The sequence below is a fragment of the Andrena cerasifolii genome, chromosome 3, assembly GCF_050908995.1.
Source record: "Andrena cerasifolii isolate SP2316 chromosome 3, iyAndCera1_principal, whole genome shotgun sequence".
Classification (NCBI taxonomy): Eukaryota; Metazoa; Arthropoda; class Insecta; order Hymenoptera; family Andrenidae; genus Andrena; species Andrena cerasifolii.
Genome location: NC_135120.1, coordinates 3,145,869 through 3,171,060, shown reverse-complemented (window position 1 = coordinate 3,171,060; position 25,192 = coordinate 3,145,869). Strand labels below are relative to the sequence as shown.

General features: G+C 42.0%; 1 protein-coding gene and 1 long non-coding RNA gene across 2 annotated transcripts in view; both read right to left on the bottom strand.

The window, feature by feature from the left end:
• LOC143367128 (uncharacterized) overlaps positions 1-25,192 on the bottom strand; it is a 195,480-nt gene that overhangs the window by 60,907 nt on the left and 109,381 nt on the right. The window lies entirely within an intron of this gene.
• Positions 4,298-5,267, bottom strand: LOC143367210 (uncharacterized). The gene is made up of 2 exons (XM_076808834.1): positions 5,012-5,267; positions 4,298-4,919 (listed from the first exon to the last, which is right to left on the bottom strand). Exons 1-2 carry the CDS (start codon positions 5,116-5,118, stop codon positions 4,298-4,300), a joined length of 729 nt encoding a protein of 242 aa, XP_076664949.1. The 5' UTR covers positions 5,119-5,267.

Genomic DNA, 25,192 nt, shown 5'->3' with positions numbered 1-25,192 from the left:
TTGTAATCTGACTAGCCAACCAGCGACGAGGTCGGCGACACCACGCCGGTGTCGCGAGAGACTTTAGTTTTAAGTTGTCGGCAATCCTAGTTTATAAGCATTCTTTTGTTCCTACGACTCGTGAAGAGAAAGGGGTAAAAAGGATACCACGAGGTCCGTTGTACCTGATTTGAATAATAAGATTTTTATTTTCCGTTATAATCCTCGAGTGCTTAATTCTTTGTGGACCTGCCCCGGCAACAGTGCCCAGTAGGTAAGCACCCCGCAAAACCGGCAACTCATCGCCATCTTCCGTGCGCGATTCCCAAATACTGCGCAGATAACACTGGCCCGGCCTGCTTACTCATGCGGAGCGTCGATCGGGGCCCCTTCCATCGATCCCGGATCGATGGAAGGGGGACAGCGTTGCTTCCCGGAAATCACGAGCGGATTCCTTGTTCACTGTGTTCATTAGCATTTCTTGCCCAACAGATGTCCGCTGTGAATTTCGAAATTGCATGTACCGTGCTGTGCTGGAATCTAAATCCAAATTGGGATTCGGGGATAATGTCATTTGAAGAACAGAACTCATTTATAGCATCATTTATAACTGTTTCGAATATTTTGCTAATATTTGGGCGCAAGCTAATGGGTCTGTAACTGGCCGGGTCGCTACTCTCTTTTCCTTTCTTTTTGATGGCGATTAACTTTGCTGTTTCCCATATCGGTGGAAAATATGTGAGATTATGGCAGTTATTGAATATGACGGTATAGTAAGATATATATGACGGTGGAAGATTTTTAAGAGGTATATTACGAATGCCATCAAAACTGAAAGATTTTTTATTGTTTAGGTTCTTAAATGTATTTTTTAGTGTATAAACTGATGTAAAATAGTTTAGGGGAATGAGGCACATATTAGGGATATCTGCCGTATTGGTGTTTGAAAATGTGCATATTGTTTGGTTGTCTGTCTTGATTGCAATTTTTAGTAAGTTCGTCTGTTTTTTTGACAATGATATTGGTCAGTTGTCTTTTGCCCATAGAGAGGTTTTGTGTATGGACCGATTCGAAGTGTGCACCAAGAACGTCTAGAATATTTTGTTGCTTTGTGATTAATATATTATTTTGTGAGTCTGTGCGAAAGTCGGTATAGTTTAAATCTGCTTTCGCAATTAGGTTCGTATTGTTTGGTGGGATTTCGAGGGAAGTGATGGAATCATATTCTTTGCGTCGGGAAATAGTATTGATGGCTGGGAACAGGTCTTTGGGTTTACTGGTGGATATATTAGTAATCTTATTTTTCCAAAAACAGTTAACTGAGTTATGAAAGGCTTTTTTGATTTCAGTTCTGATTGCCTTTAGCGAATATTTCAAGGCTTTTAGTAGGGAGTTGTTATGAACCGAATAGTTTTGGATCCTGGATAGGTTGTTAATTTGGGTAATTATAATAAGGTTTTTGATTTTTGGGGTGATATATCTATCTATTGAGTTAAATTTTGACGTTGCACGCGGAGTTGAGTGTTCTATTGCTTTTACTATATGGGAGTTTAAATGGTCTATATGATTGTCTATTTCGTTAGTTGACAGATTCCTGTCGTTAGAAATGATGGAGTCATCATTAACAATAAGGAAATCTTTGAATTTGCTCCAGTCTGCTCGGTTGTAGTTATATTTAAATGAAGGTGTTGCCTCATCGATTAGAAGAGGGTCTGTAGAATTAATTGAGATTATCATTAGGGAGGCTCTATGATCGCTGTCGTATTTGAAGGATTCTATGAGCTTTGTGCCTTGTAGGTTATGGAATATGATACGGTCGTCTGCCAGGCAAAGGTCGATGAAGGCCCCATTTTTGGGAAAGGAGGGGACTGTTGTACTGAGTAATGCTAATCTGAACATTATTTGGTTATCTGAAATCCATTTATGTAGGCACGCTCCTCTGTTATTATTTGAGGTGTTACCCCAATCTTGGTGTTTGGCATTTAAGTCTCCAGCTAACAGGTAGTAATGATTTGGATTCTCTAAGTTTAAGGAGTCAAAGAGACTTTTTAAATCCGGTGTGAATTCTTTCTGTTCGGAGCTTGTTGCATACACTGCAATTATAAATAGTTTGCCGTTGTTTTGAAGATTGATTTCTATGGTTGTGGTTTCGAGGCCTGATCTGCGAGAATTGACGTCTGATTGTATAAACTTAAACTTAATGTTTTTTCTTATTACAATGCCAGTACCTCCGGCTTGTTTCGCATTTTGCCTGTCTACTCGGATTATGTTATAGTCTTTAAAATTGATAACGTGTCTATGGTTTAACTTTGTTTCCGATAATAGAACTAGGTCTGGCTTATGTTCGTTCAGGCAATCCAGGAGAGAGGATCGTTGGAAATAATGGAGTTTATATTTATTTGAATGATTTTTAGTTCCTTAAATATTATTTTTTGTGATATATTACAATAAGGTGGACCCTGATAGCCAGATCTGGGCAGCAGAATCTGACGTCAGAACTGCAGCAGTCTGTGTCCGCATTTGGCTGCGTTCTGATGTGCAGAGCCTGAGGTGCAGTGCCTGATGTCAGATGGACAGCAGATCGACAGCAGATTTCGCCGTCTGCTAGGCACAGCAACAGCGCCATCTGTAGGCAATTGCTTGGTAATTCTGGATCTCAGATGGCGCTGTTGCTGCGCCTAGCAGACGGCGAAATCTGCTGTCGATCTGCTGTCCATCTGACATCAGGCACTGCACCTCAGGCTCTGCACATCAGAACGCAGCCAAATGCGGACACAGACTGCTGCAGTTCTGACGTCAGATTCTGCTGCCCAGACCTGGCTATCAGGGGAGTATTCATTTCAGGTTAAGAAGTTTAGTCCTATTTGTTCTGCAATTATGTTGATTTTTGAGGAATTGGATTCTACACATCCCGTTATTCGCGATAGTTGGCAGTTTATAGAGTTTGCGATTGTCTTTTTTAACTCCTCTACCAATGAAAGATGAGTTAGGGGGGAATTCGAGTTTGAGTTTACAGCTTGGGAATTTGTGATGGTTGTGGTATTATTTTTTGCAAATATGGAGCTGTAAGAAATGTTAGGTTTTGTATAGTTGTTTACTGGTAGTAATCTCTTTTCTTTATCTGCTCGAAACTGATTTTTTTTAATTGTGATTTTTTCTTTTAACTCTTTAATTTTTGGACAGTCTCTATATGAGACAGGGTGGCCAAAGTTGCCACAATTAATGCAGAAGGGGCGCGAGTGTGCGTCTTTATCCGTATTGTTTGGGGATAAGGTGAGGGGATACTCGCCTGGGTGGTGCGGAACGTTACATTTTACGCATCTATAATCTAAATTAAATTCTTAATTATTTTTTCCCATGAAACAAGGGAATGCGATAAAATTTGTATGTATTTTAACTTCTCTATTTTACTGTCCGCGGATAGTTGCACTAAATAAATTGGCAGATCTCTGCCTTCTTTTACCGATCTATTGGTATGAAATTTCTTTAGTGAGAAGAATTGTATATTCTCCATTTTAATGTTTTGGAGTTCGTCCAAAACTGTTTCTGGGTCGAAACCACCTTCTAGATTTTTTAAAAGTATTGAGATTTTTTGTCTTGTTTTGGAGTGTATGTAAAAAAACTCTGCTTTGTTTGATTTTAATATATCGCACGCTTTTTTGTAGTTATCTATACTATTTCGGAGTAACAAATGTTTTGTGTTATTGATTTTCTTAATGTAAAATTTTTTTTCGGTGTTTGATAAGATCTCAAGTGTGTTTTTGCAGGGATTATTATAAATTACAATTGGAGGGGAGTAGTAATACAACGGGGATTCTAGACCAGGTCCTCTGAGGGGAGCGCGGGGGCGGGGGGAAGTGATGGCGCGCGGGGAAGCGCGGCGGAGAGAAACATGGGCGCGGGGCCTGCGGGGAGAGGAAGACCGGATGCGCGCGCATGAGCCCCGGAGTGGGGGAATCCCTAATCGTGGAGGGGATCAGTCCGGGCCGAACGGCCGCGGAGGCCTCTCCAAACCTGGCCCACCGTCGGAAATTTTTCAGAGGGAGGCATTGACCCCCGAAAAAAATCTCTTTCAAAACTCGGTTCAACCGAAAATTTTTTCACACCTAACCCAGGGTGGGGACTATCCTAGAAATTTTTTTTCCAAACCAATATGCATCAGAAATTGTTTCGGACGATGTCGGGAAAGATCGACGTTTTTCGACACCGCGTCTTCGAGGGAAAGAGACGGAGCATTACTTTAAAGTTAAAATTAGGTGGCGAGAAGGGTGACGGGTAAATGAAATGGAGAAAGAATATAGGTTTAAAAGAATATAATTTAACATTTTTTACTACGAGTATCATCCACAATATGATTGATTGCACATGCTAACAATTCACAATCGATCAATGAATGCTGTTCGAAGTGTTCGCTTTCAGAAATTAATTTTACATAATCTGTTGGTGCGGTAGCGCTACGTAGAACGTCTACGAAAGTGGCATATTTACTGCTTACAGAGTACATATTTTCAGTTAGCCACGTGTACATATGTTTAATGCAATGATTGTACGCGAATAGTTTACACATCGTGGCTTCAATCATATATATGACAAAGCGATTATCGGTGATTTTAATAAGTTGATCATCATGCATACGCGTGAACTCTAGTCGTAAATGATCAATTATAATGTGAGTTTGGGGCGACGTTGCGTTGCTGCGTAATCGTTGAAGTATGTCCACCTCGTTTTGTAACAGGAGCTTCCACGTAGACATTGAAAAGCTTAACTCGCTGCCTTTATTGTCGGCTATGGCGATCTCGACGTGCCACAAATCCATACCAATGCGAATTCTTATAGTTAGACGTTTATAAGCTGTTGCAGTCAGTGGATAATCACGCCCAAAGATCCGTACGATTGTTGGTTTCGGCGTTTTCACCATTTTTAGCGATACGGATCCAGAACTGTAAGAAACAAGTACATGAAATTGATACTTCGGTCGTATGCGTTTACGGTGAATGAAGTAAATGAAAAGTGTATAGTAACGCGTACGTACCTCATATTGGATTGTTGATGATGTTGTTGTTGTTGTTGGCATTTATTTGGAAACCCACCATCGTTGCCGGCTGCGCAGGATGAATCGTTTAAGCTGTGTTTGTACATTTTGATGTGCACTATATTTTTTATGGAGTACCGTCTGTTCCGTCAAAGTCACTGAGGCTACTGAGCGATTGGTGGAATAGCGTCCGAGAGCTCGGCTTAAATAGAGGTGCAATTGCCTCCCCCACCACAGCATTTTATTTTAAAGCTACCAATTTTTCCATAATGTTTTTCCAATCTTATCATCGCAGCATATCGCGCGATTGTATGTAATTGGAGCCCCACCTTCAAGGATAAAAGTCTCGACACGTGTTGAATGTAATATAATATCTGTGAAAGCGTCGAATCTTAGAATTATGCGGTGTCAGCAGAAACTGTGTCGGATGATTTTGCGCGCTAATTCGTCATACGCGTGAATCATAGAAAGAATTATGCTGTATCGGCAGAAACTGCACAGAACCATGCTGGATCGGATCGTCGTTTTTGCATGCGGTGCATTCGAGGGATGGGGGTACGCCAAAAGAGTTAGGCAGAGATACCAAACCATGGTATCAGTCTTAAAAGCGTGCTCCAAACTGCACAAAGCCTCAAATCGTTGCAACGTGTTGCGCGGAAAAGACATATTCCATTTACAACCATGGGAGAATTCGCGCAAATAGAACGCCAATTGTTGGATCAATCTGCACGATTGATTTCACGCGAAGAGAACCTCGTGTGGGAAGAACGGTGCATCGAATCGTTGGAAGAACACAGCCGAGTGAAACTCCCGCGATTATCGATCGGTGTTCGACAATCATTGGTTGCTCGAATCGCGAGGCTCGAAGGACTGAAACATTCGTTGCGCGGTCGGTTCGTGCGCGAAGGTGCCGGACATTCGAGTACGGGACTTTTGTTGCGCGAAATAGACACTGCGTTCGATAGTCGCGTATTACCTGGTGCCGTATTAAATTCGAACTATATCGAGCCACGCAACTTCCTCCAGGATGCAGAAACCATTGTGTTGGAACATGTGCGAGGCGTTTTGAAGAAACATCAGAACCTCAAAGTGAACACGATGTTCAATCACGAATTTGTGGCCGGTGACAAACATGCTAGTAAAAGCATCAACACCCGAAACTGTAAACTCTTCGGTACGTCCGATATGCAGGAGTGGTACCAGCGATACGTTGTCGAACCCGCCCTGGCAACGCTGGAAGAGTTCCAGGAACGCGACAGCGGATGGGCATTGATGAGGATTCTCAACCTAACCGTCAATGTTAATAAGTACAATCCGCTGCGTGCCGGGTGTCACCACAAGTTGCCGCGGAAATTGTCGCTGAAGAAGGCGACGATTACTGTGCAATACCCGGACAATGCATGTTTCGCGTGAGCAGTGGTCGCAGCTCTCCATCCAGCCGAAATACACGTTGATCGCTCAAGTTCATACCCGAACTATGCATCCGTGCTAAATCTCCAGGGCATTGAGATTCCAATGTCCCTGGAGCAGCTTGGGAAGTTTGAGCGGCAGAACGGCATCTCCGTCAACGTGTACACCTTCGGGATGGAGAAAGGATCGACGGTCTTTCCGCTGCGCCTCACCAACCAAAAGAGGGATCGACACGTCAATCTGCTCTACACGCCGAATCATGAGCACGGCGATGTAGGGCACTTTTGCTGATCAAGGACTTATCCCGGCTGGTGGGTGCACAGCTGAGCAGACATAAAGAAAAAAAATTCATCTGCGATCGGTATGAATATAAACTTATGAAACGTTGAAAAAATATCGTTGAAAAAAATTAAATAAAAATTTTTGATTTTTTGCAGATGCATGCACTACTTTGGATCTGCCGAGAAGTTGGAGGCCCATTCGCTGGACTGCGGACAAATGAATGATTGCGCCATCCTGTTGCCCAGCGAAGGAAACATTCTGCTCAAATTCAGCAACCACTGTATGAAGGAGCGGCTCCCCTTCGTGGTGTACGCCGATCTCGAGTGCATCATTGAAAAAACAGAGGACAATCACCGAATGGGTGAAATAGATAATAAATTGCGCGCATATCAACACCATAAAGTGTACAGCATTGCATATTATATGCATTGCTCTGTTCGGGAATCTACGTTTGCTACGAAGATTTATCCCGAGCCCAAGATAAATAAAATACCGGATCTCGCTATAGAAAGAGCCCTCGAAAAAAGTCACCTGTTCTGCCCCGAATCGCGAGAAAGGATTGCGAATAACAACGATCGAACTTTAAATTAAACTGTGTATTTCGGAGCACTCGAGAGACGAGATATGCCGTGTCGTCGCCGCTAAGACAATAGCTCGCTCGACAGAAATCGGCGGTAATTAGGGGGGCCAATCGTCCTCCCCCCGCGGCACCCGCGAGAACCGAGATACTCGGTCCACCCGGGGTCCCGCGGGACGCGGGGGGCACGCGGCTGCCGATGCCTCAAGTCCGCCTTGCGAGCGTTGCTATTGATAACATAAATTGTCTGTACAAATGATACAAGATAAGATAAATATAGTGTAAGAATAAATGTATAGCATAAGTTAATATAAGTGTAGTATAAGTATACCATAAGTTAATATAAGTATAGTTTAAGTATAGTTTAAGTATAGTTTAAGTATAGTTTAAGTTATAGTTTAAGTTATAGTTTAAGTTATAGTTTAATAATAAAGACGTAACTAATGCAAGGAATCGTAGCGAGACGCGAGTCACAGATCCCAAATCCCCCGCTACTATCCGTTTCCGAAACACTCGTACGATACATTACTGTCGACGTATCGATGTCGCCGCGACGCGGATTGTGTTTCATGGTTCGTCAACGAACTGGAAAATTTTGCAAACTTCGCCAAACCCATTCTGGTCAGTAATGTTCCCATGCTTGATTTAACTCCCGAACAAAGGACAACATTTCGCGATGCAACACACTGTCATGTTTGCGAAGGACCATTCAAGGCTGAAGATGTACGAATTCGCGATCATTGTCACCTATCCGGACGGTTTAGAGGTCCAGCACATTCGGAGTGCAATTCAAATTATAAAAACGCGTTTTACATTCCTATAGTTTTCCATAATTTATCCGGTTACGATTCACACTTCATTATCGAGGAAATAGCTACCGCTTTCGAAGGCCACGTTGACGTATTGCCCATAACGAAAGAAAAGTACATTTCATTCACAAAAAATGTTGAAGCTATGGCTGACTCAGACTCGCGAAATTGTATTAAATTACGATTCATCGATTCGTACAAATTTCTCAATACCAGTCTCGACAAATTAGCATCTTTTCTTAGCACGGATAAATTAAAAATTTTACGATCCGAATTTGAATCATTATCCACCGAGGATTTCAATTTATTGACGCGAAAGGGTGTCTTTCCATACGAATACCTTGATTGCGAAAATCAGCTGCAGGATCTATGCTTACCACCGCGCGAGTCATTCTGCAGTTCGTTAACGGGTGAGACTGTATCTGCGAGACTGTCTGGCAGCATTTCGGGATTAGAACCTTGGGCGAATACAGCGATTTGTATTTGAAAACAGATGTCTTGTTATTGGCAGATATTTTTGAAAATTTTCGCGAAAGTTGTATCAAGAGTTACGGATTAGATTCAGCGCATTATTATACTTTACCTGGTTTCTCGTGGGATGCCATGCTAAAACATACCAAAATTACATTCGAATTGTTCACTGACGTCGATATGGTCATGTTTATCGAACGCGGTATACGTGGGGGTTTAAGCCAATGTTCCGGAAGATACGCACACGCCAATAACAAGTACATTTCATCTTACGACCCATCGGAACAGTCATCGTACTTGATGTACTTTGACGTGAACAATTTGTACGGATGGGCAATGTGCCAGCCCCTACCATACGCCAAATTTCAATGGGTGGAAGATATCACAACTTTTAACGTGTCTTCGGTCGCTGTCGATTCGCCCACGGGATATATTCTTGAGGTAGATCTGGAATATCCGCAACATCTGCACGACATTCATGCGGATCTACCGTTCTGCCCGACGCGTGCCAAACCACCGGGCAGCCGACAGGATACAGTCGGTGTAGAAAGTATTCGTACAGTGATACTTTTCTAAAAATAGCTTTATTTAAATACTTTTATTTACAAGTTTTTAATACATTGACAAAGAAAATTCATTGAAGTTTCCTGACTTATCTTTGCGTAACAAAACAAATTTACTCACAATTGTCGTCTAAATATAATTAAAAATTGAAAAATTGGCAGAAAATGGCTCGTTATAATTATTCGTACACTATCCATTTTACACGAAAAACAATTAGTAAATTAAACAAAGAAACTAGTTGTTTGATATTTTTATATTTAGTGGGATGTCCTTTTGATTTTGCAATTGCTTCAAGTCTTCTCGCCATAGAATTAACTAAATGAGACGTTACATTGGGCGGTATTTTATTCCACTCATCCAGGAGTGCGGCTTTCAGACCTGCCTTCGATGTTATGTGATGATTGCGAATTTTTCTTTCGAGAGAGTCCCATAGGTGTTCAATGGGATTGATGTCCGGAGATTGTGGAGGCGTCTTCAAGTACTTTGGGGAGTTATATAAGATCCACAGTTTGGTATTATAAGCAGTATGCTTTGGATCGTTGTCCTGCATGAAGATAAAATTATCTTCAATTCCCATTTTAGTTGCACTAGGGTGGAGGTGATTCTTTAAAATGTCAATATAAACCCTGTGGTTCATCATTCCATCGATAAAATGTAGAGACCCTACTCCAGCTGCACTCATACAACCCCAGACTAATACCGAACCTCCGCCGTGTTTCACCGTAGGTCGCAAGTTTTCTTTTCGGAACTCCGTATTCTTCTTCGTCCATACCGTGAAGTGTTTATTGGACCCAAATATTTCAAACTTACTCTCATCAGAGAAAATAACTCTGTTCCAGTATTGCATTGGTGTGTTAATGTGCTGTTTTGCAAATTTCAACCTTTTCTTCCGATTAGTTTCACTCACGAAGCATTTCTTACGGGCTACTCTACCGTGATACTCATTACTTCGTAAAAACCTACGCACTGTACTGGCACTAACACTTATGCCATTGTTATTCCTAAGCTCTGCAACAATTTTTTCTGCACTTATACGCGGATTTTGTTTCACTTTACGAGTAATTATTCGTCCAACGTATTCATTGAACTGTTTTGGACGTCCAGATCTTCGTTTATTTTGTACTGTTTTTCGTATTCCGAACCTATCAATAATGTTCTGAATAGTAGACCTTGCTTTATTTACAATGCGAGCAATTTCTGGAAGCGATTTGCTCTGATTGTGTAAGCCAATAATAATTTTTCGTTCAGCTTCCGTTGTTTCGGAACCTTTATGACCCATTTTGAGAAATAATTCTAATTTGTGTACTGCATCTACAAACGCTGACTTGCGACCGATCGGATTTGTTATTACTCGTTGTATCCGTTAGGTCAGACTGTGTTTACATTAGCTTTACAAAGAAAAATACGAAGTGTACGAATACTTTTTACGCGTCTATTTCTGTACACTCAGATGTGTTTATTTATATTTTCGTAAAGATCAAGAGTAATAAAATTTTGTTTATACAAGGTCTATTCTAAAAACATCAAAGAATATTTATAAATCATTATTTTTCATTAAAATTTATTAATAACGCAATTATATCAAGTTTTATTTTAAATTCGTCGCTGTACGAATACTTTCTACACCGACTGTAAGTTACTCGCGACGGTATACGATAAGCAGCGGTACATTATCCATTATCGCAACCGTCAGCAGTGCACGAGTCACGGTCTTCGTATTAGAAAGATACACCGCGTGCTTCAATTCGCTCAATCTCCCTGGCTCCGCGATTACATCGAACTCAACACACTGTTTAGAACATGCGCGACAAACGACTTTGAAAAAAAATTGTACAAATTGATGAACAACGCGGAATTCGGTGAAACTATGGAAAATGTGCGAAATCAGGTGGACGTAAAACTTTTAACACATTGGGAAGGGCGATATGGCGCGGAGGCAATGATCGCGAAACCGTATTTCCACAGCAGAAGTGTTTTTTCGGAAAAATTAATAGCTGTTGAATTGCGAAAACTCGAGGTGAAATTCAACAAACCGATATAAGTGGGTATGTGCATTCTAGACATATCAAAAATTTGTTTGTACGAATTTAATCACGAGTACATGTCTCCCCTGCACGCTGAAAATTGTAAAATTCTATACACCGACACCGACAGCCTCATTTATCACATTCCATGCGACGATATCTACGAGTCCATGATATATAATATCGATAGATTCGACACAAGCGAGTATCCCATCGAGAATGCATATACTATGCCGCGCTTAAATAAGAACGTCCCGGGGCTGATGAAGGACGAAAATAACGGTGTGATAATGACCGAGTTCGTAGGTCTTAGAGCGAAAATGTATGCACTTCGCGTAGACGGCAAAAAAGATACGAAAAAGCCGAAAGGCGTCAATACCAACGTCATAGCCTGGACGATAACTTTCGACGACTACGCGCAGTGTTTGCAAAAGGAGATCGAAATGGTTCGCAGACAATCATGCATACGGTCTAAATTGCATAAAGTGTATACCATTTCAGAATCCAAAATCGCTCTAAGTCCATACGACGACAAGCGGTATATCGTACCCGATTCGACTGACACTCTGCCCTGGGGACATTATAAAATTCCGTTGTATAATTCCATTGTAAAAATATCATTATAAAAAAGAAATTTGAACTTGATGAAACTACACATTATGTTGATACGAAGTTTTCAAATTTGCGAGCGTGTTATAGCGGTGCGATGTTGTCGATGAAACTTTAGACTCGTGCTGCGCTGTTAAAGCTATACGTGATAGTGAATATTTCGATGATAAATCTGTTGTTGATTGCGAACTGCTGGCATGTGCCTTTGAATGATATTATCGACGGCGCTTGCAGCAAAATGTTAAATAAATTGTTCACATATGTATAACATTGTATTTATTGAACCATGTATTATTATTATTATTTTACAATACATTATTTTTATTTATCCAAGAATTGTGTGATTTATCAAACCCCAACCACTTGACGTATACCTTATCCTTCTTTCTACGCAGCACTTTTTCCACTAGATACACATCAGGATCGGTGACGCGTTACAGCTCGTGTTCATAGAATTCTCCGGCAACGGGTTTTCCACAGGAATCGACGAGCAGATACGTCGCGGGATTAGTTGCCTGTACTTTGGCTATCTCGAACACCTCCGTTGTCCAATTCGGCGTATAGCCTTTGTCGAAGATGGTTTTAAATTTCCTCACGCGCACAAACTCGCCCAACTCGAATCTCGCTGGAGCAGCGATCTTTAGGTTGTTGTACACGGTGGCTAGCAGCTTGTCGGCGATTCGTCATTTCTTGTGGCTATGGTTTTCTTCTTCTTTACTCTTCGATTCCGATAATGGCTGCATGTTTGATCGCAGAGGTGTCTTTGACGCGAATGATGCGATAATTATCGTGTACGTGCATTATGTGCCACCATCGGTCCTAGGAAATTCTGGCCAAGTTCAATCGTCTCGCATGATTCTCCTTCGCAGCGCTGCTGCGGGATAGAATTCAACGCCTGCGATATTTTATGAACACTGTTTTGCAACGTCAGCATATCTCTTTGAAACACGACCAGCTTCCTCTCTAATTCTTCCTGGTGCTCTCTCAAAAGTTTAATGCTCTTTTCCACGTATAGTTTATTGACGGCATCTGTGTCGACCACCGGCTGAACTACGCGTTGTATCTTGCGTGATTTTGCATCAAAGTCGGCACCGGTCACGCAAAGAGCGTTATCTCGCATGTAATTTCGAAGCATACCGCTCCATTTGTAATAGTCCATTGTAACTACTCCACTCTTCTCCAGCGATACCCCAAATTTGTTGATCGGCATCTCGACGCATTCACTGCACATCATCGGCGTGCGGTTTAATATATAATGAGGCCTACCTCGCGGAGTTCCTCGATAATCGATAGACTTTCAGGATCATGAGAGTTGTTACTAGCCTGACACGACGCTTCCAGTAAACGCAATCGATCCACCAGCTCGTTGGGATCGTCCCAGTGAACGTAATCGATCTTGTTATCGTTTACCACCATGGATCGCAGTGTCTTTAGACCTTTCCCTGTCCTTAGACCTTTCTCTGTCCTACTAGTCGATACACGGGGGAATAGCGGTGCAATAACATGTTTGTATTTGTATCCCTTATTGCCCAATACGGAATTTTGAGCGTCACGATCGCGTCTGTGGGCGTTTGTCGCCAACAGTATACTTTTGTATTTTTGTTTATCGGCATCGGTGTACAGGACATCATCGGGAATTCTTTTGAAAATCAGTTCGTAAAGACCGGACGTTCCTCCGTACCTTAGCCATCTATGATTATATTATCATCCTTGTCTATATCGAAAGCCTTATCCCCAAGCATCGTTCCACTATCGCCAAAGTATACGCCATACACATAGTCCATTGCTGTATTCCTATCGCCACTTAGGACTGCGCTCATGTATTTTTGTCCCAGCGGACCGAAATAGTTGCGAAACGTTTCTTGTCCCTCGGATGTTTGAAGTTGCTGTCCAATAGATGTTACAAACGACTCATCTGGAGTAGTTTCGAAAACGTCATCATCATCATCGTTGGTCGAGAGCAATTGCACGATGGGAAATGTATTTATTGGCTTGGGAGGAACCGGGGGCTCGTTTGATGTGACATTCTGTCGTTTCCGCTTCGATTGAACTGGTGTGGAGGTTATGGGTGAATATTTCGATGACAATCGTCGTTTCCTCTTTGTCTTGCGCGATGTGTTTCCTTTAGGCTGTATTTTTGTTTTAGGCGTTAATGTTTCATTCCCCTCTACGTCTGTACTCATCAGCGGTGATGTGTCAGCTTCTGTCGCTGCGGTATTTTCCACAATATGTTTTAAGGGTTCTACGATAGGTTTAAAGTATCTCTGCAACGCGATATCTTCCTCCATCTTGCCGGTCTTCAAAGCCTGGTGTTTCTTGCGCATGGATTCGCTGGTTTTTGCAATTTTCTTCGCTATTTTCTCGCGATCCTTAATCTCCAGACTATCGATATCGATCATCGTTGCAACGCGGGGTGTTGCTTTCCCACCGACGTGTTGACGACAAATGAACATCTCACGGTACCGCAAACTCATTAAATCCTTTCCAAAACGACCATTGGACATCGCGCTATCCTTGTGTATTACCAGGAAACCATACTCCCGTTGCCAACAATTACGACACAAAGCGCAGAAACCCTCGTAAGACATGTCAGTGTTTACGTGATCGCTGTACACATGACAGAGATAGAAGCAGTCAACGTTCGAGTGGCGCCCCATTGCAAAGTATTCCCTTATCGTATCTTGCTTGTCGCAGGCCACGTCATCAAAGATAAAAATCGAATTCGGAAGCGATTCGCTCGGTGGGATGACGTCACTGTTATTCGAAAATGTAAAGTAGCCAATTTCACCTATCGGAGTCAATAAATTCTCCAAATACTTATATTTCGGCTGTTGCAACGACTTGGAATACACGTACACGTTCTCGAAGCGGACGCCGTGAGGACTTTCCAACAAGCTGACCAGCACGTTGATCTTTCCACAATTTGATGGGCCACAAATAACAGAGCGGATAGTGTATGGCAGCATGCTACCGTGTCTGCGTCTCGTTTGTTTCGGAGACATCTTTTGCGATTTATCGTCAAAATTAGTCACGCGTATTGCCACAGGTTGTCGCACGAATCGCATCCTCGCTGTGAACTGTGAAAAATGATTTTGATACGTCGAAGCGGCGATGCACCCTATTTATAGGTCTGCGCCGAAGCAAAACAGCTCATTATTCAAAATGCTTCTGATCATGTCAGATAATTGTGATATTCGAGACCTAACCGCTGAGCAGTTGAAATATATACCAAAGATTACTCTACTGCGAGTGTTTGGCAGACACATCGATCAGTTATGGGACAGTAAAAGCCGATTCCGAGGTTCAGCAGCATCGTCGGTGCTTGGAACATTATAATCGCCCATGCCAGCGAACGCATATCGACGGTCCAGCACCATTGATTAAAAACTGCAGCGAATGTCGCCGAAGAGAGTAAAGAAAGGTTGTGGTCTGTTAAATCGGGCAATAAACGCGCTACCTATTGAATTACATATTCCGGGATATCAGTTTTGCGGTCCAGGAACACGTCTGGCAAAACGATTGGCTAGAGGTGATCAAGGCATCAATCCGTTGGACGCAGCGTGTCGCGAACACATTCGCGTAGCAACGACCTCGATGAAAGGCACGCAGCAGATACGGTTCTCGCTGACAAAGCGCGAAAACGCATCGTTGCGCGTGACTCGACTCTGGGTGAAAGAGGTGTTGCTACAGCTGTTTGGGCAGCTATAAAGGCTAAGACGAAAATCGGAATAGGGATGAAAACAAAAACCCGTAAAAGGACTCCAAAGAACGCATTGCAAAAGCGGATTCTTCCGGTGGCAAAACGAGGTGGCATATTACCACTTCTCCCACTGCTAGGGGTTTTAGGATCGTTGGCCGGCGGAGCAGCGGGGATCGCCAAGGCGGTAAACGATAATAGGACGACGCAACGTCAGCTGCAGGAACTGCAACGTCATAATCGCTCAATGGAAGGTCGCGGTCTTTATCTCGCACCATACAAGCGCGGACAGGGAATATCGAAACGAAAAAAAAAACGTCGAACAGAAAATAAAAATGCCCGAGGGCGTAACTACAGATGCGCAATTGGAGGAGTTGGCAAAACGTTTGCGTATTCCATTCTTTAGAGGTGTTTTTATGCGCAACGCGCTACCACCCGGAGGAGTATGTCGAAACGAGAGCGGATCGTAAATTTGGACAATGTCGAGGGACCGGGGACTCATTGAGTGGCGTATGCGAAGAGAGGGCGTCGAGCTGTATACTTCGACAGCTTTGGGAATCTCCGACCGCCTAAGGAATTGGTACAATATCTAGATAAAGATGCAGTGAAAATCGAATACAATCGAACGTCTTATCAGAAGTACAATCAGAGCAATTGTGGACGACTATGTCTACGCTTTCTACAAACGCTTGGGCGTAAATTTAAGGATTGACTTCTCACCACTTTGATTCAGTACGAGTCAAGTCGTACAGCTTGGAATATGTCGTTAACACTGATTCTAACCGGCAAGAGTAGCACCCTCGCGGTGAGCTACTTTCCACCCATAGATTTGAGCGACGATGATTACGAGCTTGGTCTAACACCCATTGAGACTTATCACACAAAACCGAACATCGACTCGAGCAACGATAAACTCTACTTCGCCGTAAACTATGATGTCAACAGCAGCGTTGACACCAGCCATGAATACATTACGATTCCCCACGGTTCCTACGAACAAGACGCCATTTGCCAAGTATTTGAAGCAGCGATTACTCGAACGGTATCCTCAAAATCTCGGTGGCACCGATGACAACAATGACGATAGTGACAACGATATGTATCCTATAGTGTTGCGCGCCAACAACAACACCATGCAAAGCGAGCTGTACTGTCGATTTGCCGTAGACTTTACAAAGCCCAATAACATTGGATCGTTACTGGGATTCTCCACGAATCGCGTATTAGAACCGGGACAGTGGCACGAATCGGACGATCCGATTAATATCATGAACGTGAACATTATTCGCGTAGAATGTAGCGCGACCGCTGGTGCGTACAACAATGGGACACGTGTACACACGATACATGAATTTTCTCCCGGAGTCACACCAGGATATAAGATATCGGAAACGCCCGCGCAGATCATTTACCTCCCAATCACCGCACAGGTCATTTCGGATCTAACGATACGCGTTGTGGATCAAGACGGACGGTTGCTTGATTTTCGAGGTGAAGAGAATACCATCAGACTGCACGTACGACGACGACGACGACGATAATACGCGTGGAGCGAACGAAAGAGATGCTTGTATCGAACGACTCCAGAAACCCGTTTCTTCCAAGTGAAATTGTTTACAATAACAACTGCAACAGCTTTGATCACGTTAAAAAGAAGAGGCTCACTGCTGCGAACATTGCATTTTTGAAATCATTGGGATTCATTGTACGCACTTAAGTTGAAAAAAATGGTTGATATTCTAAACATTGGAGGGAAGTCGACGTTTGATGATCGCATCGTCAAGCTCGAGACTCACACATACAACCGTTACGTCAACACGAAGTTTGGGTACAGCGTTGAGATAAGAATACCTATACAGCAGCAGGATTTATACACATTGCTGTGTAAAAGTTTCATCTACCTGGAGGGAAAATTGAAGATAAATAAGCCAAAAGATGCATTAACGGTGACGTTGGGAAATAATTGCATGGCTTTCTTATTCGATGAGATTCGATACAAGCTGAATGGCGTGGAGATTGATCGTAACAGAAACGTTGGAATAACTAGCACGGTTAAAATCTATGTATCGCTGACACCTGGCGAAGCCAAAAATATGGAGAATGCTGGATGGGGCTTGAAACGACGCGATGGACTCATATTGAAAAATCATTTCAATTTTTGCCTCCCACTCATATATTTGCTGGGATTTTGTGAGAACTACAAACGCATGATTATTAATGAGCGTCACGAATTGATTTTAATACGATCGCGCAACGATAACAATTCTCTAATAGGATCACCGATGTTGGAGCCAGAAATTGAATTACTTAAAGTGCAATGGCGGATGCCTCACGTGACGCTAAACGATGTTAGTAAGCTATCGCTGTTACATGCTCTGGAACGTGGACAAAACCTGAGCATTTGGTTTCAATCGTGGGATCTGTACGAGTATCCTTTCTTACAGAGCACGACCAAGCACTCGTGGGCCGTGAAGGCATCTGCGCAGCTGGAGAAGCCGCGATGCATTATCCTTGGTCTACAGACTGAACGAAAGAATAAGATAACCGAAGATGTTACTCGGTTCAACGACGGCAAAATGAGCAATGTAAAACTTTTTCTCAACTCGGAATTTTACCCATACGATGACCTGAATTTGGACTTTGACAAGAATAAGCTTGCCATCTTGTATCACATGTATACGCATTTTCGTAAATCGTATTACGGACATAGTTGCAACGAGGCATTATTCACCGTGGCCCAATTTTTGCAATTTGGCCCCCTCGTGGTGATTGATTGCTCGCGACAAAATGAGTCGATCAAGAATGGTACCGTGGACGTGCGCATAGAATTCGAGTGTAAAGAGAATGTGCCTGCAAATACTACGGCCTACTGTCTGATTCTGCACGATCGGGTGGTTGAATACAATCCGCTGACAAATGTGGTCCGCAAAATCAATTAAATTGCCACGCTACTTGCCTGCCCTCTCCTGTGCCAAAATCGTACCAAAATTTCATCGTGAAAATCGAGATGCATTACGAAATAGACCGCATTCTCCAGTCTGACTTGGAAGCGAACGGACCTCTAAATTGTATCGATAATGGTCGTACCAACATTCGTTGACCTGCAGGGGTTCATCGTCGATGGAAGATTTGTCGCGAAGGAAGTTGCTGTCCTACGAAAGGGAACAATTCTCTCGCACTAAATTTTTGGGAGTTCGATGCCGCAATATCTTCTTACAAAATCCGACAAATCGAGCATCCGGTGGTTGGTGGCAAAACAGCATGGACTACGTTGGGAAGATGGAGACGTTCCGTACAGTATGGCTAAACAGCTAATTATGAAAGCTTTAGCCGATGCGATCGACGAGGAAGATGACACATCCCATGTCGTATACGTTAAAGGGCTGCAGAAACGCGATTGGCTCGTGGATTTCCTCGATGAAAATACGAGAGCGGACGTGATCATCGAGACGCTGGATATTGACTAAGAGGATATCAAATCCCTAAATAAGTTAAATGTAGTTAATACTCTGCGATGTGGCTGACACGCAAAGCACTGTGCCGTGCAAAATGTATTTAAGATATTCAACTGGTGGTCTAAACGCCAGAGGGAAATACACAAATAAAATATAATCATTTTTTAATGCATAACTGTTTTTCTTCACCCTCCTCAACCACCAACCTCCTGCATGTACGCTAGATTAAGCCGATAGTTGTAATTATTATGTAGAAGTAGTAGGATTCATGATCAAAGCAGTACCATACACGTATGATAGACGTTTGATAGACATTTAGAGTGGTACTTTAGGCGTTGAAAGTGGTACAATAGACGTTGAAAGTGGTTCAATAGACGTTCGATACACGTTCACAGTGGTTCGATACACGTTCACAGTGGTACGATAAACGTTCAGAGTGGTACGATAGACGTTCAGAGTGGTACGATAGACGTTGAAAGTGGTATGATAGACGTTGAAAGTGGTCCAATACACGTTCAGGGTGGTACGATAGACGTTGAAAGTGGTACGTTATGTGTTGAAAGTGGTTCAATAGACGTCCAATACACGTTCGATACGCAATCAAAAGTGGTGTGATGGATGATGTGTCCAAAGAAGAAGAGAGAAGAATTCAAGGAACATGATAAGTGCACTCTGAGGATGGTTAGTGAATAATTCGAATATGTGTAGAAGGTGTAGATGGTCAGCGAAAATACAGGTGGCCTATGATGATGATGGCGAAGAACAAAGGCATCCTACTATGCAACTTTAGGCATGGGCCCACATGTGGGAGCTTGGATATGCAGCGAGACCAGTTGTCTTCAAATCGTGGTCAACGTGCAGTCACTTTGACAGTTCTTTGAAACACTTTTTTCATTTTTTGTGTTAAGTGAAATTGCTTTGAAGAAGATTGCTTTTGAAGGATATTATCAATCGTTCAACGCATGGAAATACAATCGATTAATACCGTAAGTTTCCATTATCATATATTAGTGAACCGTTATGTTAGTAACTTTCAGAATTATAAGAAAAATCGGTTTCAGATTATGTCATTGCCCATGAATTTGAAACGTCCGGCTACCGCTACAATCACCGCTGCTGCGGCAGTTTTCTATTCATCCAGCCCGAAAGTGTATGTGGCCTGTCGAAATGTTGCGGTTCAAACCGAAGCAATTCGATGTGCAGAACTTTATGAGGCGGAAGCTAATCAGGTTGACGACATTTTTTTAAAAGTTTTTAAGAAATGCAATAATCCAATACACGACTACTTCGAGGATGATGAGGAATATTGGATGCATCGATATGAACAACAAACGTTTTTAGGCGATTTCGATGATGATTATATTGTACAAATAACTATATCTCGGAATAATCATGCGTATCATTCCAAGAGTGTGGCTTGGCGAAACGTCAAAGCGGAAAATATCGATTTTAATACCTATAGGAATATAGTATCGGGGCTTCGGGCTAGTGTTGTTGCAGTTCAAACTGACCCTGTGCATGTTCCTATGGATTTACCATTAACTAATCTATTTGCTGATGATGTTATCGAGTGGGACAATTAAGCCAAATAAATTTTAATTATGTTTTTTTTTATATTCTATAATATTCCTTCATATTATTATTTCATATTATTATTTGTAACAATATATATTTCTTAAACATATATTATTTCTCAATTTTATTTACCCGTGTTCCTCCTCTCACCGCCTAATTTTTAAGATTCGCCGTTTCAATAATTATTATTTCTCTACGTTGGGAAAAAAGATTTCTGCTGACGCTGCATAATTCTATTTCGTTCTTCGCGCCGCCAAGTGACCTCACCCTGCACGGCCGCTCCAGAGGAGTCGAATTACGCGAGATCGCGTGAAACGCTGCGACGTCAAATCGGAACGCTTTGAAATACTGTTAACTTTAGAATGCATGCGATTCTATCCCCTATGTAGTGGTGTCTCTTGCCCTCCTAGAATTTTAACTTTAAAATAATGCTCCGTCTCTTTCCCTCGAATACACGGTGTCGAAAAAAGACGATCTTTCCCGACATCGTCCGAAACAATTTCTGATGCATATTGGTTTGGAAAAAAAATTTCTAGGACAGTCCCCACCCTGGGTTTCGTCTGAAAAAAATTTCGGGTGGGCCAAGTTCTGAAAGAGATTTCTTTCTGGGGTCAATGCCTCCCTCTGAAAAATTTCCGACGGTGGGCCAGGTCTGGAGAGGCCTCCGCGGCGGCTCGGCCCGGACTGATCCCTTCCACGATTACGGCTACCCCACTCCGCGGCTCGTGCGCGCGCAACCGGTCTTCCTCTCCCCGCAGGCCCCGCGCCAATGTTTCTCTCCGCCGCGCTCCCCCGCGCTCCCCTCAGAGGACCTGGTCTAGAATCCCCCTAGTATTACTACTGTCGCCCATGCGCTGTTGTACTAAAAAATCACACGCGATTACTCGTGACGAGCGCCAATACACTTCGCGGAGGAACACGGGAACAAAAGGGGTAGGTACACAGTTCACGCATAACCCCGTCGGCGTTGTCTTCCTTTCAAATTGGAGATGGATCGCTTATCGCTTGACTATACTGGGTATCCCAAAAATGTCGGAGTTCCTTGAAGGGGTGACTCAGGGGGTGATTTGAAACAACATTTTCCTTAGCGAAAATATTGTCCAAAGCTTCGTTAACGAGATATTAACAAAAAACCCCGACCAATCAGAACGCGCGCGTTCCGCCCGAGCTCCCGTTGTAGCGTTGGCTACGCGGTAGGCGGCTGCGCTTGTTCTACGAAGGTACGAACAAGCAAGTCGGCATGCATCGAAGGAAACCACGATACACAGTTTTTTTTTTAAAAGCAGAATCTTAAATAATAATTGTTTGAAGTGAGAGAGAGAGCAAGAAATACGTAAATTTCATTTTCAAATAAGGCATAAACGAAAAGGTAATGTAACAGAAAATGTACGACAAGTGATCGTAATTTGTTATTGAAGTAAAAATCCGTAGTTTAATTACGGCCAACATAACTAAATTTAAAAAATAATATTAGGTGTATAAATAAACAATAATGGAAATTATTTCGATGGTTGAGTTGTTTTCATACTTTATAAATCAAACTGTTATTGAACCCTAAAATCGAACAGAATTTATTTCTACACCTAATAATCACTAATAAATTAAATAACACTCACCCCTACAGGCTTTCCTTCCTTTCCTTCCTTTTCGGAAACCTGTGTCACTAAGTAGGTCACTGTGCCGATCCTGGTCATCGGTGGACGAAAAGATTTATGGTAGCGTTACGCCCACTGCTCAGCTGATCGCAGGTATACGACACCACCCGAAGGTAAGGATCGCAACGTCAAGTGCGTCCGGGTTGATGTACCGAATATTCACTTCACTGCACGGCCACTAACACTGATCACTTAATTTACTTTTCATGGAACGTGTTGTTCCTACGTTATAAAATTGGTGACCCCGAAAGGGGCCGATTACTGTTAGTTGAGCAGTTGCTCGATGTGACCACCCTCAGCGTCTATGCACGCCTTGCGGCATCATTGACTCCATTGAGAATAATCTTGACGCCAAACGCCGAATCGAAAGGGCCCGAAGACAAGAGGAACAGAAAGTCTTCTAGTTGCTATAAAGAAGAAAAGGCATACCATTCGTGTTTCCGTTTTCCCATACCCTGAGTTCACGTCTGCTACGAGGCGGAACCAGCTAAGCCATAAATTGCCCAAAACAAATCGTTCTCTACCGCCAACTCGCAGGGCAATGCGGTCATAAACCGCGACCCTGGAGAAATGGTTCTGCTCTTGTCCTGGTGGGAGTTAACTCATAATGGAACGAGAGAAACTACTTGGGGGTAGAGGAAGTTGCTTGGAAAAAATCCTGTCAGTCAGCTAGCAATCTTGTCCCAGAAATGTTCACCGCTCAAGAATATTACGCGATGTTCTGGGTATACGCCGGGAACAACGGGAACGCAAGTGCTACTGTGCGAGCGTTTGCACGGGAATACCCGGACATCCAAACCTCCAGCGAGGGTACGATTCGGCGTTTGGCGTCAAGATTATTCTCAATGGAGTTAATGATGCCGCAAGGCGTGCATAGACGCTGAGGGTGGTCATATCGAGCAACTGCTCAACTAACAGTAATCGGCCCCTTTCGGGGTCACCAATTTTATAACGTAGGAACAACACGTTCCATGAAAAGTAAATTAAGTGATCAGTGTTAGTGGCCGTGCAGTGAAGTGAATATTCGGTACATCAACCCGGACGCACTTGACGTTGCGATCCTTACCTTCGGGTGGTGTCGTATACCTGCGATCAGCTGAGCAGTGGGCGTAACGCTACCATAAATCTTTTCGTCCACCGATGACCAGGATCGGCACAGTGACCTACTTAGTGACACAGGTTTCCGAAAAGGAAGGAAAGGAAGGAAAGCCTGTAGCGGTGAGTGTTATTTAATTTATTAGTGATTATTAGGTGTAGAAATAAATTCTGTTCGATTTTAGGGTTCAATAACAGTTTGATTTATAAAGTATGAAAACAACTCAACCATCGAAATAATTTCCATTATTGTTTATTTATACACCTAATATTATTTTTTAAATTTAGTTATGTTGGCCGTAATTAAACTACGGATTTTTACTTCAATAACAAATTACGATCACTTGTCGTACATTTTCTGTTACATTACCTTTTCGTTTATGCCTTATTTGAAAATGAAATTTACGTATTTCTTGCTCTCTCTCTCACTTCAAACAATTATTATTTAAGATTCTGCTTTTAAAAAAAAACTGTGTATCGTGGTTTCCTTCGATGCATGCCGACTTGCTTGTTCGTACCTTCGTAGAACAAGCGCAGCCGCCTACCGCGTAGCCAACGCTACAACGGGAGCTCGGGCGGAACGCGCGCGTTCTGATTGGTCGGGGTTTTTTGTTAATATCTCGTTAACGAAGCTTTGGACAATATTTTCGCTAAGGAAAATGTTGTTTCAAATCACCCCCTGAGTCACCCCTTCAAGGAACTCCGACATTTTTGGGACACCCTGTATAAATACACGCGCTCGAATATCAAAACAGAAGGGCGCGCGACTTATTGGCTGGAAGAAAAGTTGGCCATAGGGAAGCGATATTACTATGAAGAGGGGGAAACTTCACGTGTGCAAGGAATGCTTACATATGATAATTACCCCAGTTGTCGATCAAGTCCCAGTTCTCGATCATTTTCACAAATATTATGATTTTATAGCATTTTTAACCATTTTTTTATAATAAAAATAACGTTTTTTAAACGTAAAATTGTATATGAATTATTATCTTAAGTTTTAAAAAGTGAGAATAATTCCAACCATGAAAAAAGAAAGAATGATTCGAAAAAAAAAACAAAATAACAGTACAATTTAAGGAATTAGAATTGAGGCTAAAAGAAAATAAAGCCAAAGAAAAATTGGTGGTAGTGCAATCAAAGAAAGGAACGCCTGAGGAAAAAGAAATATCAGGTGAACGAATAAAAAACTTAAAACAAAAAATTCAGGAAGATTTACAGCTGAAAAACACTTGGGACAAATGAAACAGAATTTTATTGCAGAAGGAAAAGTCATAAATGGTGTTCAAAATAATATTCAACAACCTTTAAAAAAGAATGAACAAAAAGGTGTAAATTAAGCATAGCTTATTATTACTATTTATTAGTAAATTTAAATAAAAGTTTATGTGTTGAACATGTTTTATATGTTCACACAAGTATTTTATAAAAGATTATATTTTTGTTGTACTTAAGTAAGTAATAAATACTGAATTATTAAAATTTATAAGATAATTTAATGAGATAAATTATTTATAAATGTTTCGGAAGGATTTTGTACCCGTTTTCGTGCTTTAAGTTTTCTTTATAACCTCTTTTTTCTTGATCGACTACTAGAGCAATAATTATTGATCGACAACTAGTTCCGCCGACCGTAATTTAGTGATTGACATCTGGGGCATCGACATTTTTATTCTCAATTATAATTTCCACATTTAAATATATATAGATTCTAATTTTTTATTTTGCTATTATTTACATTAATGTCAAAATTATCTGGTAAAAGAAAAAAGGTAATTTTTGTCCATTTACATCAATTTTTTCATTAAAAACATTTCGACCTTCTCGGTACTAACTGATCGACAACTGGGACAATTACCATATAATGACATCCCTATGGAACATCTTTTCTTGCAGCACATACGTCGCGCGTTCTTCAGTTTTGATATTCGGGCGCGTGTATTTATATATCTACTCAA